The sequence below is a fragment of the Cenococcum geophilum genome (genome assembly GCF_001692895.1).
Source record: "Cenococcum geophilum 1.58 unplaced genomic scaffold K441scaffold_4, whole genome shotgun sequence".
In the NCBI taxonomy this organism is placed as follows: Eukaryota; Fungi; Ascomycota; class Dothideomycetes; order Gloniales; family Gloniaceae; genus Cenococcum; species Cenococcum geophilum.
In genome coordinates this window covers 2,051,844-2,067,608 of record NW_027137562.1, presented here as the reverse complement: position 1 = coordinate 2,067,608, position 15,765 = coordinate 2,051,844, and the positions used below count along the sequence as shown (strand labels likewise).

Sequence of the window (15,765 nt, the reverse complement as noted above, 5' to 3'; positions counted from 1 at the left end):
TTAATTTTAAAGTAATTCGCTTAGTAATTATAGATTTAGAATGGAATTTACGGTCTAAAGCGATATATCTCTATAACCAGTTAATAGATTTATTTAAAATTAAAATTAATAAGATAGAGTATATATATAAACTTAAATACAAATTTTTAGAAATTATTATTAAGTAGTTATTGAGATATTATACTGTAATTTTTACGATTTTTAGTGGGAAATAAGTGCGCGGTTAAGTGGGTGCGCGGTTAAGTGGTGAAACACATTAATATATTTATTCATTACTTAAGACAAAGTTAAAGTGAGATTCTTACCTCAGAAGCTCAGACCAAGAAATTAATTACAAATATTAGAATATCCGCACCGTCCGCTAAGCTAATTAACCCAAGGTACAAGTGGTCTATTAATAATAATTCTTCTTTAATTAACGTCTGATACGGATGCTATCTAGCCCCACGCAAACTACTCCGTATATAAGGGAAAAGTAATATTAACGGGAAAAAACCCTTGCTGCTAGGGGGGAGGAAAAACCCTATAAGCCACCTTAGTAGGATAAAAAACCCTATTTGCTATATCCGCACATAGCAGCGGCCCTACGGGCCTACAGCTATATCCTGTCCTTTTTAGATATTTAAACTCCTTAGGAACCACTACTTCCTTCTCTAGCTTATCTAAGCTAGGGTTTACTACGTCCTAGCTAGGCCTTACCACTTAATTACTATATTTTGCTATTATCTCCTATATCTTGGCCATCCCTTATATACTATCTCTTATTTAACTATTACTATATATACTATACCTCCCCCCCCCTAGGGCCTATTAAAGGCGTAAGGGGGATTTATCCATTCTAACTACCGTAATACTAATAAGCGAGCGGGATATTATATATTTAGGTATCTTTTATACCTAGGCCCCAGCTAGGCCCTTTCTAAGGGTCACTACTCCGTTAAAAGAAGATAGGGAAAACCGTAGGTCGCAATTTAGGCTGCTAGGTAGTATTTAGTAGAAAAAACGGTAAGTAACTATATGCTCCGTAGGCGATTGCCCTAAGGGTTAGAAGGGGCCGTATATTTACTTATTACTCATTTATTCGCGATTGCTCGTTCGTTAATATAAGAGGTTGTTAATGCTTTTTATTAGGGGTTAGGGGATGCTATTAAATGCCGTTTATCCACGTTGGATCGTATAGGTGCCTTAATAGGAGAATAGCGTAGCTAAATTATAGAGGGCCATAGTAGTGGTTTTCGAGATCTCACTATCTAAAAATTTTTCACTACCGCCTATAACGCTTATAACTACGACTACTAGGTCCTATCGCACGCTATATAACGTCTCTATATTGGCTCTAAGTCTAAACTTCAAAGACCTAGGTTTGTAGCCGTCACCACGTATAGGTATAGAGTCCGTTTTCAACGGCCGAGTGGTCTATTACTTTTAGGTGTATAGGTATCTAAATTTTCAAACCCTCGCCAAGCCAGCCTTTAATTGGTTAGAAAAAAAACTTGCGCGTAGTAAGTTATGGCAGAATCTACGTAACAAACATTAAAATATTATAAATATTAAAATATCCTAGTATTGCGCCTTCCTTTTTATTAACACCTCTATTAATACCACAATATATATTATAAATATAGCAGATCCTACTATAATTAAGTGCAGCAAGTGCTATATCTATAAGCCCCGCCTTAACTTTGTTAAAGACGGCCCTTTAAATAAGATTTTAAAGCTGTATCAGTTATATCGGTTAAAGGCGCGTCTTCCCTATATATTACTTCTACTTTTACTTACTTTTCTAGGCCTCTAAATATAATTTAAATAAGCGGAGAGCTCTTATAGAGTTAGGTTCTACTACTAGNAATNNTCCTNNAAGGNNCTAGNNAACTACNCNACCTAAAAANNATACNNAGAACGCCTTCCTGCCTCGCGGCTAGAACAGTTAAGATACCCCTAAAATAGCTTAACGGCGGAAGATAATTAGGGTAATATAACGGGAGCACCGTATTCTTAATTAACGGGGTAAAGCTTACTTGCCTACTCCTCCGCTATATACTATAGATAAAGCTCCGTATAGTAAAAGAGGCACTCTAGATGGCCTAAATGCGTCCTCGCCGGAACTAGCTCCTATGCCTACTCTACTACTAATACCTACCCTACTACCAATACCACCTTCCTTACGGCAAGCTCCCTCGCGGTAAGCTCCCTTACGGCAAGCTCCCTTACGGCAAGCTCCCTCACGGCAAGCTCCAACTACGGCCACACCACTACCCGTTTCGGCTGTCGATTAAAAGCGAATTAAGAAGTTTAGGAGTATACTACAGGCTGAATGTATAGAGACGTGCAGTCGTTATAAGGAGCGGTAGTTTTAAATGGGCCTAGCTACGGAGGGTAACAATATAGGTGTATGCAAAGCCTATATTAAGGACGCCAATAGCCTTAAAGATCCAACCCTTTTTTCCCTATTTAGTGAAAGTAACGGGCTTAATCCGGGGCCTATTCCTAGCTTCCTACCTATACTTACTGCGGTAGAGGAGCTTCTAATTGCGCGCGTATACGTTTATCTATAAGTTATGCGTATACGCGGCCAGTAATATCGCTATACTGGCTATGTCTGCTGCTTTAGCTAGAATATACTAAAGACTTAGAGGCAGCTACCACGGCTACCTACTAAACTCAATATACTAGTTATAAGGCCTATAGCAGTAGAGGGTAGTAAATACCTAAGTTGGCGGTTTACCAAGCGGTATACTGTAAGGCGCTCTATTATAGCATAGTAGCTTTACTTTCTAAAGGTCAATTATCCTAATTATTATAACGTTAAAATATATAGCACCTAGCTTACCAGCTTACCCAAAAATGGCTCTATATTAGATTAGCTACCTTATATTAACAAGTTAGAGTCTAATTCTAATAGCCTAACAGCTTACCCTACTACTCCTATATAATGTCCTCCTATTATTAATCCTCTGCCTACTAAGCTTAGCAGTAATATACTAGATAGCGAATTTAATAATAACGTACTAGATACTTTAGTTCCTAATCTAGTACCTAACCTTAATAAATTAGAACTTTTGGGTCGCGAGGTTTAATACTAATAAGACCTACAAACGGGCCTAGAGGTTCCTACTATATGGTAAATACCTCTCTCTAAGCAATTAGCTAGTTTCATTATACGCAGCGCCTTTCCTACTCTATTTCCTTATAGTAAAGCCGACTTTAATATGCCATAAAGCCGTATAGTTACCCTAGCTGCGTACGCCAAGCATATGCTTAAGTATTAAGACGGTCGGTTTAGCCGCCACCCCTTATTTTGCTACTACGTGTTTAATCAGATTATAAAAAAGCAAGCCCTTAACACCACCCGCTTCCTTTACAGTTAATTAGATAAAAATAGTCTATCTTTAGATAAGCTTAGTGATCTTATAAATAGTAGTAGGGGTAGTTAGGTTCTAAATAAGATTATACAGTATATACAGAAGCTTAAAGGCACTAGGCCCTACTAGAAGTAGAAGAGAAATAAGCTTATAGCTTATACTAAAAATATTAAGAGCGGGTCTCTATTCTTTATACTTAGCGCGGCTAATTTATATTAACATAATCTACACTTTTATATGCCTCTATTTAACAAATATAAGGCTGCTAATAAGGCTTAACGCTACCGGATTGCTTCTTAGAATCTTAATAATAATCCGCATATTGCTGCTTACTAGCTATATCGCCGCTTTGATCTGTTTAGGAAGCATATACTTATAGGTCTATTTAATAGCACTAACTTTTAGTTCTAATATAAGTAGTAGGTGCGAGGTAGCGGCTATATATATAGCTTCTTATAGAGTTTAATAGCCCTAAAGCCAGATCCGTTAACTGGTGAATTAAGGGCGGCTTTTGCTAAGCACTGGGCTACTTTTATATCTATAATAAATCCTAATTAATCTAGGCCTCCTAATTTATAATATCCTTTTGCTTTTAGCTATAAAGAATAGCTTAATACTAGTAAGCTTCTTACCGCCTGCTTTAATTAATTTTAACGGCACTATAATTACACTAAATCTTACTACTTAAGATTAAAGAAAGGCTTCGCTAGGGTAAAGAAGTACCGCTTTTACTTTCTACGCTCTCTCCGCGATAAGGCCGCTATATTAAAGGATTAAAATCTATATTACTAGACGTTCTGTCTATAGCGTAACAATAAGCTTCTTAATGGCTATAATGCAGCTATAATATTAGCGTAGATGGCAAATATTAATATATCGCCCGCTATAAGCATATTAGTAATAGTTAACTATATAGGCAAATATTACAGTAAGGAAGAGAAAAGGTTAACTTTCTACTAGGAGTTACTCTAATTAATATAGCCGCACGCCAACAGTCTTTATACCTTTAGTTTAGTAGTAGCTAAGTTTATAAATAAACTTATTGCTAAACGTAATTAGTTAGCGTAGGAGGTATATTATCTACTTTTTAACATTTCCTTTTCTAAAGGCTTAAGGAATATAGTAACTTTAAACTGCCGCTAGGAGAATAATTAAAGCGCTATATATAAGCTTAAGGATAGGTAACTAAGAGGGTATAGACTGTCTAACTATAAGAAATATAAGCGCCGCCTAGATAGGGTAGAGGACGTTACTTTCCTTAATTTTTTACTCCATTTTAATCACTCTACTTATAAGCGTTAACTAAGAGTAAGGCCTTAAGTTATATCGTACTTTCCGTAATATAAAGGCGATCCTTCCTATTTATAGTATCCCGAGTTCTGCTATATAAAGCTTATTCTTTATTATCCGTAAAGGGAGTATAAGGAAGTAGCTACTTATACTAATAGATTTAGGGCCCCTAATTATATGGCTTCCTATTAGGCTTATATTAACTCTTATTAGCACCTACCTAACTACTTCTATAATTAGAAACTAAAGGAAGGTTGTAAAACTGCTAATAATATTAATAAGTTTAAAGGCGATTTCGCAAACGACTTAGAGCTATACTAGTCCTTTAAGGCCCTATATGCCCGCGTTAAAAATACTAATGGAGTTAAAATTAAGGATCCTAATAGGCTTAGTAATAGGGAGCTTAATTGTAACTACGACTGGAGTATATATTAAGGTACGTACCCGCAGCTTAATAAGAGGACTTATTAGTAGGAAGTATGGCTATAGCTTCTACCATAGAGCCGCCTATCCTAAATAGTAACTCCGTCCTCCTTATAACCAGGCCAGCGTTATATCTATAACGTTATAGTTAATTACTATAGGCAGATCTAAGTGGGCCTTAGTCCCTCCCTACTGTGGATTAACGTTAGTAGAGAGGCAGGAACCGGCAAATCATATCTTATTACTGTCCTCTCTACTACGCTCTGTGATATAGTAAGGGCTAATAGCAAGCCGATGCCATTAGCTTAAGCGGCCCCTACTAGGGTAGCTACTTTTAATATTAACGGCAGAACTATATACGATCTATTAAGGTTGCCAGTAAATCGCCCGTTTAAGGAATTGCCTGCTACTAGTCTTACGCCTCTATAGTAAGCTTTTAAGGATATTTACTATCTCGTCCTTAACAAGAAATCTATAATTAGGCAAGTATATCTAGCCTAGATTAATCGCCGCCTCCGTTAGATCTACCCTATATATAATAGCGACTACTTTAAAGGCTTAAATATCTTGCTAGTAGGCAATTTCTATTAGCTTCCCCCTATAAATTAGGCGGCCTTATACAGTAATCTACCCGCTAGGCCGTTAGAGCTTACTAGCTATAGAAAAGAAGCCTATAAGGTAATTAACCGAACTGCTATTCTAGATTAAGTTATGCGGTAGGGCGGTAATAACGCTAAGAGCTCTATATTTAGGACTGCCCTTACGGAGCTATATAGTAATTCTATAAGTGAATTGACTTAAAAGCTTCTTTTAACTAGGTATAAGCAGGGCCTATCCACTAATAAGGTTGCGGGCTTTAACGACGTAATTCGGCTATATGGCACACGCGCTGCTATAGGTAAGTATAACACTACTTAGCTTCGTAACCTTTTATAGCCAGTGATAGCTATTAAGTTAGTTAACACTAGTATAGGTATACAGAAAGTTACTCCTAATTAGTGCGATACTATAGAGAATCTAGCCCTATATATTGGCGCGAAAGTAATACTAATATAGAATATCTGGATTGAACTAGGCTTAGTAAACGGTACCACTAGTATAGTTAAAGATATCGTATAAAAGGGACACGCGGATATTAAAAAGGATCAGCCTTAGTTACTACTAATTGCGGTAAATGGGTATAACGGACCTACCCTATTCACTTAGTAGGATGGTAAGAAAGTTATCCCTATATTTTCCGTACTTTATAAATAGGAGGGTATAAGAGGCTTTTACTCACGGCGTTAATTTCTAATTACTTTAGCTTTTGCTCTTACCGTATATAAAAGCCAGGGCCTAATACTTAATTAGGTAGTTCTAAATATTAAGGAAAAGGATAAAACAGCTAGGCTAACCTATATAGCAATCTTACGAGTTAAGAAGCTTTTAGGGCTTATATTTAAACATAGGTTTAATATAAAACGATTTTAGTTATCTATAAGTAAGACCAAAGAGATATAATAAGAAGATTTTGTATAGAGGCAGTAGTAACTACTTATAAACGACTTTTCCTAATTAGGAAATTATATACTGGCTCAGAGGTAAGCAAAGAATACGGCATTTATCTTAGTTTCCTACCTTTTAAACAGCTTAACCGCGAAATCCAATTTTCTAAATTTTAACCCCCCTATTCGTCCTACCTTCTTACCGCCTCTGGAGCTGTTAAATATACATACAATAGTATATAGGGAGAATTGTCAGTACTGCCAGATCAATATTGCTGCTATCTATAGCGTTAATTAATTTTTGGAATTTTTTAATTTTTTTAAAGGGCGGAAATGTTGCTTATATAAGAAGTCACGTAACCTCCAAGAATACTTAGGACGGCATATTAGCAGCTACGACTTCTCTATACTATAGTTAAGATTTTATATATACTGCACCTAGAGCTGCTTGTAATAACTATTACCTATAGATCTGCCAATTTACAAATCAAAAATTAGACGTGGTTAGAGCTGTTAATAGGGGTCATTAATCGCGCTCCCCGTGACAAAATTTTGGATTTTGGTAATCTAAACTAACGAATTAAATTAAAAGTTCGGAACGTCCAAATAAGGTTCTGCTAAGACGCTAGCTAGACCCTAACCTGGACCCTTCCTAACCTATTAAATTCTAAAAATAACGACCTCTACTAAATTAAAAATCAACCTTATCCTTAATAAGCCATCTAATTGGATTTAATGGTTCTTTATTATCTAAGACAGCCAAAACTAACAAGGTATAGCAGTATATCGACCTATCTAAGAAGAAAGACAATCTTCTAAAGCTAGAACTACTAAGTCGGCCTATACTAAGGGACATACTACTTACGGCTATATTAATAGCAAAGCTAGACCTAAACCAGCTTACTGCCTATAATTAGCTCTATGCCAAATATAAGGACGATCTACGCGTATACTAGAAGCAAAAACAGGCTATAAATGATATTAATAATTACATCGTTTGCACCACATCGGTAGCCTACCTTTCACTTATTAACAGCCTTAGTAGTTAGTTATATTAAATATTTAAGGTGTTTCTACTATTATAGTAGCTACTACAGTGATAGAGACATCCCGTATTTTAGTAAGCAATTAAGCCCATCTTATACGAAAATCTTATACTATTAGTACTTACCAAATCACGTGCTCGCAGGGCCTCCTCCCGTCTATAAATACTCCCTCCTCTATACCTTCCTCTTTTCTTCTTTCTTCTTCCTTATAAGAGCTAGAGGTGCTCTAATACCCCTCCCCAGTCCCCGCTAAGGGATCTATTAGTCGACGTAGTAATATAAATAGCATCGGACGATAAGACGGGTAAGAGAGAAGATAGGAAGGACGGAGGGGCGTCCAGTAGGTGTTAGTCGAGCAACGTCAATGTCTATATTATAGCTGCCTAATCTCCTATACTTGCAGGCCTCCTCCCGTTTATAAATACTCCCTCCTCTACACCTTCCTCTCTTCTTTTCTTCTTCCTTATAAGAGCTAAAGGTGCTCTAATACTCCTCCCTAGTCCCCACTAAGGGATTTATTAGTCGACGTGGCGATATAGATAGCATTTAACAAGGAGACGGGTGAGAGAGGAGACAGAAAGGACGGAGGGGCGTCCAGTAGGTGTTAGTCGAGTAACATTAATGTCTATATTATGGCTGCCTAATCTTCCGTTTACAGGCCTCCTCCCGTCTATAAATACTCCCTCCTCTACACCTTCCTCTCTTCTTTTCTTCTTCCTTATAAGAGCTAGAGGTGCTCTAATACTCCTCCCTAGTCCCCACTAAGGGATCTATTAGTTAATATAGTGATATAGACAGCATCTAACGAGGAGACGGGTAAGAGAGGAGATAGGAAGGACGGAGGGGCGTCCAGTAGGTATCAGTCGAGCAACGTTAATGTCTATATTATAGCTGCCTAATCTCCCGTTCACAGGCCTCCTCCCATCTATAAATACTCCCTCCTCTATACCTTCCTCTCTTGTAAGCTTTACAGTCTGTAGAATTGAACGAGCGACTTGATTGTAAATCTATGGAAATCAAGTGGTATAAATACATGAAAGTAGACCCCGAACTCCGAAGCCTATAAGTCATTTAAACCATATCCGAGATATAAAAGGGTAGTGCTGACGCAGGTGAAACAGGGTAATATGCAAGGTCCGGTAGTCGGTTACATCTCTTCTTCTTTCTTCTTCCTTATAAGAGCTAGAGGCGCTCTAATACCCCTCCCTAGTCTCCACTAAGGGATCTATTAGTCAATATAGCGATATAGATAGCATCGGACGAGGAGACAGGAAGGACGGAGGAACCTCCGGTAGGTGTCAGTCGAGTAACATTAACGGCGGTTTTCGTCACCCAAAAATTGCGTCACGTGACGACATTTGGGAACGCAAATATGTACCCCTATCCTATACTCACACCACTACTAAATATTCTAGATTTCGCACTTAGAGCTGCTTATAATAGGCATTCCTAGAAGATCTACCGGTTTAAAGCTCTATAATTAAACGTTATTAACGTTTTATATAGGGGTCGTCGATTAAGCTCCTAGGATATAATTTTTAAAGTTTAATACCATACTAATATTATAACCTTCTTGCAGTGGCCAAGCCACCCCTAATCTCCTCCCCCTCCTCCCCCCTCCCATTACTCGGCGCTAAGCTATTACGTCGTCGCCAAGCCATTGCGTCGTTGTACGTCCGAACTAGGTGGGCAATAATATAGTTACTCGATTATGTTAAACGTCTCTATATATAATAATAATTCTTCTTTAATTAACGTCTGATATGGATGCTATCTAGCCCCACGCAGACTACTCCGTATATAAGGGAAAAGTAATATTAATAGGAAAAAACCCTTGCTGCTAGGGGGGAGGAAAAACCCTATAAGCCACCTTAGTAGGATAAAAAACCCCGTTTGCCATGTCTGTATATAGCAGCGGCCCTACGGGCCTATAGCTATATCCTGTCCTCCTTAGATATTTAAACTCCTTAGGAACTACTACTTCCTTCTTTAGCTTATCTAAGCTAGGGTTTACTACATCCCAGCTAGGCCTTGCTACTTAATTGCTGTATTTTACTATTATCTCCTATATCTTAGCCATCCCCTATATGCTATCTCTTATTTAACTATTACTATATACACTATGCCTCCCTCCCCTTAGGGCCTATTAAAGGCGTAAGGGGAATTTATCCGTTCTAACTACTATAATACTAATAAGCGAGCGGGATATTGTGTATTTGGGTATCTTTTATGCCTAGGCCCCAGCTAGGCCCTTTCTAAGGGTTATTACTCCATTAAAAGAAGACAGGGAAAACCGTAGGTCGCAATCTAGGCTGCTAGGTAGTATTTAGTAGAAAAAATGGCGAGTAACTGCATACTCCGCGGGCGATCGCCCTAGGGGTTAGGAGGGGCCGTATATTTGCTCGTTACTTATTTATTTATAATTACTTGTTTGTTAATATAAGAGGTTGTTAATGCTTTCTATTAGGGGTTAGGGGATGCTATTAAATGCCGTTTATCCACGTTGGATCGTATAGGTGCCTTAATAGGAGAATAGCGTAGCTGAATTGTAGAGGGCCATAGTAGTGGTTTTCGAGATCTTACCATCTGAAAACCTTTCACTACCGCCTATAATGCTTACAACCACGACCACTAGGTCCTATCGCACGCTATATAACGTCTCTGCGTTAGCTCTAAGTCTAAACTTTAAAGACCTAGGTTCGTAGCCGTCACCACGTACAGGTGCAGAGTCCGTTTTCGACGGCCACGTCTCTATATATAGTTATGTCTCTTTCTACACGCGTATTTAATTGAGTTAGGGTAGTAGACTTACTTTAATTCCAGCTATGCGGCGATTTAGTTACTAGGTATTAAAAATATTTAGTATATAAAGCTTTAAATTAGTATTATAATCTACTATATTAGATCCTACGTAGAGGGCTCTATATTAAAGCTCTGCAGTCTAAATATATACTAGATTCGTGACTAATATAATCCTTAAGCCCAGCTTAAGTAGGGCGCCTTGGTTACTGTAGTAGATCCTTACCTAATAGTGACTAAGGCGCCTTAATCTTACTACTACTTCTAAATTAAGTAAAAGCTCTATATAGGGGGGTCCCTGGGGGTCTCCCCCTGGAAAACCTTATCTCTATATATATTAATTAAAGTCTATATAATAAAGCTCTAAAATTGATTGGCTTATTACTTATAAACTCGGGTCAAAATTTACGTTGGGGGATCAACGTTCCGCATGTTTTAGGACGGTAATCGTTTTCTTGGTCTAAGAGACTTTGGTGGGAAAACCTAAACACGGTTTATATAAGAAGACCTCATTAACTTTAATGAAATTAATCTACCCTCCCACAATACCTATCGACATAAAAATTACACCAAATTATAGAGAAAAGCCTACTCTATAAAGCTATAAGATCCTCAGCTCCTTATACCCACGCGATGTTAAGAAGAAGTCGCTGCGGCAAAGGCTATAATTCCACCTTTGTTTCTAAGCCGCGTAATAAACACTAACAACCACGCCGCCAGCCCTCTCCACAACTAGCGGATATTCCATCTGCTATATACCTGTTTAATTTATTTACTTTGCAGCCCTTTATAGGTTATGGTGTAGGCCCTAATAGAGTTACAAGCTCTGCGGAACGAAGCTCGGAGCTTCGCACGGAGCTCTACCAAAGCTCTGCAAAAGCTCTACAAAAGCTCTACACAAAGCTCCGCACGAAGCTCCGTCAAAGCTCTACTCAAAGCTCTACTCGAAGCTCTGCTCGAAGCTCTACCAAAGCTCTGCAAAAGCTCTGCACGAAGCTTTGCACGAAGGTCTGCACAAGCTCCGCTCAAGCTCTGCTTGAAGATCTGCTCGAAGCTCTGCTCAAACCTCTGCTCGAAGCCCTGCTCGAAGCTCTGCTCGAAGCCCTATATACAGCTCCAAAGCTCTACTAACACGCAGCGCTTATATACTAGGAAGGTTCTACAATCGCTCGTACGAACGCCCGTACGAACGCCCATACAATCAATCGATCAATTGCCTATATAAACGTCTCTACAAACGTCTCTACAATTGATCGCCCGTACAAACGTCTGCACGTCTGCACATCTACACGTCTGCACGCCTGCATGTGGCTCTGCACGAGGCTCTGCACGAAGCTCTGCACGAAGCTCTGCACGAGGCTCTGCACGAGGCTCTGCACGAAGCTCTGCACGAAGCTCTGCACGAAGCTCTGCACGAAGCTCTGCACGAAGCTCTGCTAAGGCTCTGCACGAGACTGCCTAAAGCTTACCCCCTAGTAGTAGCAGAGGCACTCTGGGCCAAGGGAGGATATTTTCAAGGAAGGACCCAACTATAGCACCTACTAGGTGTTGCAATAGCTTTAAGTAGTAGATATCTATATATCTGTATAGTTTTATCTATATTAGCAGACTATTTAATAAGATATAATATATGCTTAGGCTTTTAATAACGCGTTTTTTAACTTTAACAAAATTAATGTTAGGACTAAGTAATAGCCGTATAATAAAATTTATACCATTTAGAAGCCCTAAGTCTTAAAAAAAAAGTGACTACGGGGTTTAATAATAACGCGTTATGTGAATAAATAAATTAGATATCCGCAATCTCCATTTTACGGATTTTGCTTATGCTTTTAACAAAACTCGCCAAAGCCTCTCAGACGTGATTTTGCAATTCGGAAGACGGCGTAGGTTATTCCGATGCTAGCTAAAAAATCGCGTCTGAGCTCGCTGAGGTAAGTGAGATTCCACCAGCGTCCATGGCGATCGGCGACGTTGTTCTCTGAGCCTGCTGTCTAGTGCAGTAGCTCGGCGCTCACCATCGTAGAATGGATCGGGCTAGTGCTGCGCTAGAAGACGGAGCCCAGAACATACGCTGCTTGCTGCTACCTCCAAAGCTTGCTGCCGTCGCTAGAGCTTGGTGCCGCTAGATCTCTCGCCTCACGACCCACAGCCTTACGGCCTGCCTGCAGGGCATGGAGCGAACCCAGATCGGACCTGCCTACAAGGTATGGAGCGAGCCCAGATCTAACCTGCCTGCTGGGCATGGAGCGAACCCAGACCAGACCTGACCTGTCTGTGAGGCACCGACAGACCTAGAACCACGGGCTCCCGTGATGGTGCTGCCAGCCACAACGGCCATGAACAGAATCTAAACCCGAGGCGAGGTTGATGCGCCTTTGACCTGCTTCAAGAACCTGCACCCGCCTTGACAGCACGACCCAGAATCCACCTCGACGACACCCGCCTTGATGGCACAACCGAGAACCCGTCTTGATGTCAAGAACCCAGAACCCTCCCTGACGGCACCGGCCTCGACGGCGAGAAGCACTAGCACGATCTTCTCTGATAAGCTTACCTTCCCCAACGAGCCTGCCTCTGGCGAGCCTACCTCCTCCACTCCCGCCACCTCCACAAGCACCGCGGGAAGAGAACGATAAGCCGGGCAGGAGGTAGAGAGCGGGTTGGAGATTCAGAGCGGGCAGGCGCTAGATAGTAGACAGGAGCTGGATGGCGGGCAGGAGCTTGATAGATGGCGGGTAGGAGTTTGATAGCAGACGAGATGGCGGGATGGCGGGTGGGAGCTGGATGATGGGCGGGAGCTGGGCGGTGGGCGAAAGCTGGATGACGAGCAGGAACTGGACGACCGGCGGATTGGATGGCGTGTGGGAGCTGAATGGCGGGATGGCGGGCGGGAGGGTGACGGGCAGGAGCTGGATGGCCGGGCAGGAGCTGGACGGCGGACGAGAGTTGGATGACGGGCTCGAGCTGGGCGGTGGGTGAACGAGCAATCAACCACGGGCAGAGCGAGCCATCACACACGGGCAGAGCGAGCCATCAGCCACAGGGAGAGCGAGCAGGGGGAGAAGGTAAGAGCATTTTGATCTTAGCCAGTATCGCTTAGTCCACGCCTAGTCCCCAGTATCGCCCACCAATATGTATCTCAACTCCGTACGACCACGCTGAGTAACCTAGACATTTAAGTAAGCGATACCTCACGAAGGTCAGACTCGAAGCGCGGGAGGTCCAATGCCTCGCCCTTCATGATGCCATGTACATAACATTCCCCAACCAACTTATAGTTCCCACCATCCTCACGAAGCACGTAAGGAACCCGGGCTCCTGGTATAACACATATCACATCGCCTTCCATTGTCTGGGCTGGCGCTAGTCCCATGGACCCGCCGGCTGACGTGCAGAAAGCACGTTGGTCCGCTCCACCGAGCAGAGCGATGCCGAAGTTTCCGACCAGCTGATGCCTGCTATATGCAGCAGAAGCAGTTCCAAAACCCTCCGTCAGAGAAGTTCCCAAGTAATCAGAAGGGACCCACTTTCTAACGCCAGTGAAGCCATCAGAAGCTGCGTCAAAAAAGGCCTTGAATTCTCTTCGGAATTGCGACTCCGCTTCTGTACTCTCATGAGTTTTGCCCGCGATCAGGGTCATCCAGAAGGCATCTTCGAGTGTCTCCGGCGCGGGGTACGAACCAAGGCGAACACAATGCTTCAGATTCATCCGCAGCCACTCAGACATGCCTCTGCCTTCCAGCATTGGAACTACATCCAGTTTCTGCGAGATATATGTTATCTCGTCAAATATGACGGCTTTGTCAACCGTAAGAGTCTTCAAGACACGATTGATCTTGATGGAAGTCTTGCCATTTCCTCCGGTTTGGTATTTGTAGACATTGTTTACTGAATTAATTACGTTCAAACCTCTTGGGGTTGGTAGAGTGGGTTTAACGAACGACTCAGCGCGAGGCTTCTTGGTCCAATCGGGCACCCACGACGGCAAGTCAAAATTCTTCTCAGATCCAATCGCGCTTAGAATGTCCAAGGACTGATACTGTTCGACAATGCGAGTCGCCGTTTCGGTGTATAGATCTGAGATCGTCGTCCGATAGTTAACTTCTATGCCCAGAGCATCGCGATCTGAAGCAACTCCCAGTAGTGAGAATATCTTATCTCTGGGATCGCTGCATTGGTGGTCATGACAAATCTCGAGGAGTGTCAAGAGGGGTATGGCCAACTCCCGTTTCTCGGACCAGATACCTTGCCTGAGCCCTCCGAGGTTGACAAGACACCGTGCTGCTAAATCCTCGCCCCCACGTGGGGAAAGTGCTGCGGGGAGACGACCCATCCTCGCAAGTGCAACAGTCTGACAAAGTACCATCCAGTGAACAGAAGATCGGCCGCACACCATAATCGGCGGGTCGATGCCTAAAAGCGATTCTTGTACAATCCAGGCCCTACCCGGCCAGGGACGCTTAAGGACAGATTGCAAAGCTTCCCATTTGGGATTTTCCGGTGCTGGAAGGCCAAGTTCAGTCCACTTCGGTGACATTTGTAACCTGGGGTCAAGCGTGATCGAGTCACGGCGCCGATGCTCCCAGCTACACAGCTCATGAGCAAAGTCAAGCCCAAGCTTGCTGTTGTCTGCCTCTGGGCCAATGTACGTGATGATATGAGTGGATTGGCGGTAGATGGAACTCATCATCGAGACCTGTTGGGCTCGTTCATCCAAGTCGGCCTGGTTAATACACACTCCATCTGCCCAAACGGCATAACACATGCGTTCTGCCCTGGTTGCCCTCACATCTCGTAGCGCATGAAACAACGATAGAGTAATATCGAGGTAGTGGTTACCGCCAATCTGTAAGCGTTTTGGCTTGCGGGAATCGCCCCAGACGTATGACAAAGCGTGATATTGTGGCGCATCTTTCAAGTTGGCATGCTGAATAGTACAATATAGCGGCTCGTGAGGATCGCCAGAGGAAAGGTATATGAGGCGGATGTGGTTAGGGCTCTCGAGCTTGGAGTACTGATATTGGATTGGAGCCATGGTTAAACACTTCGTTTGTAGGGTTCTCCTCAGATCTGGCGAAGTTAATAAGAAGTATTGACTCGAAAACTGACTCCTGGATTACTGACGAATTACATCCGAGCCCAGATTGTGTACGGACTGTATTAGTTGCTGGTGTTTTTAGGACCAACTTAGTGATGGCTGAATCTGTTGGATCAAAAGTTGTCTGAACAGGCTGTCCACATGATCTGCAACAAAACGCGTTAGCTAGGGTAATGTGCAGTAACGTAACTTACCTCTATACAGTATTTTGTAATACCCATGTGATATATTTCATTTTTCCTAATCTGCTCGAGATGGTG

At 41.8% G+C, this 15,765-nt stretch overlaps 1 protein-coding gene across 1 annotated transcript; it reads right to left on the bottom strand.

The window, feature by feature from the left end:
• Positions 1-13,421: 13,421 nt before the first annotated feature.
• On the bottom strand, positions 13,422-15,759 carry K441DRAFT_652727 (uncharacterized protein). The gene is made up of 4 exons (XM_067647405.1): positions 15,700-15,759; positions 15,532-15,651; positions 13,579-15,477; positions 13,422-13,472 (listed from the first exon to the last, which is right to left on the bottom strand). The coding sequence occupies exon 3, from the start codon at positions 15,440-15,442 to the stop codon at positions 13,583-13,585; it is 1,860 nt and encodes a 619-aa protein (XP_067508783.1). The 5' UTR covers positions 15,443-15,477; positions 15,532-15,651; positions 15,700-15,759; the 3' UTR covers positions 13,422-13,472; positions 13,579-13,582.
• Between the last annotated feature and the right edge of the window lie 6 nt (positions 15,760-15,765).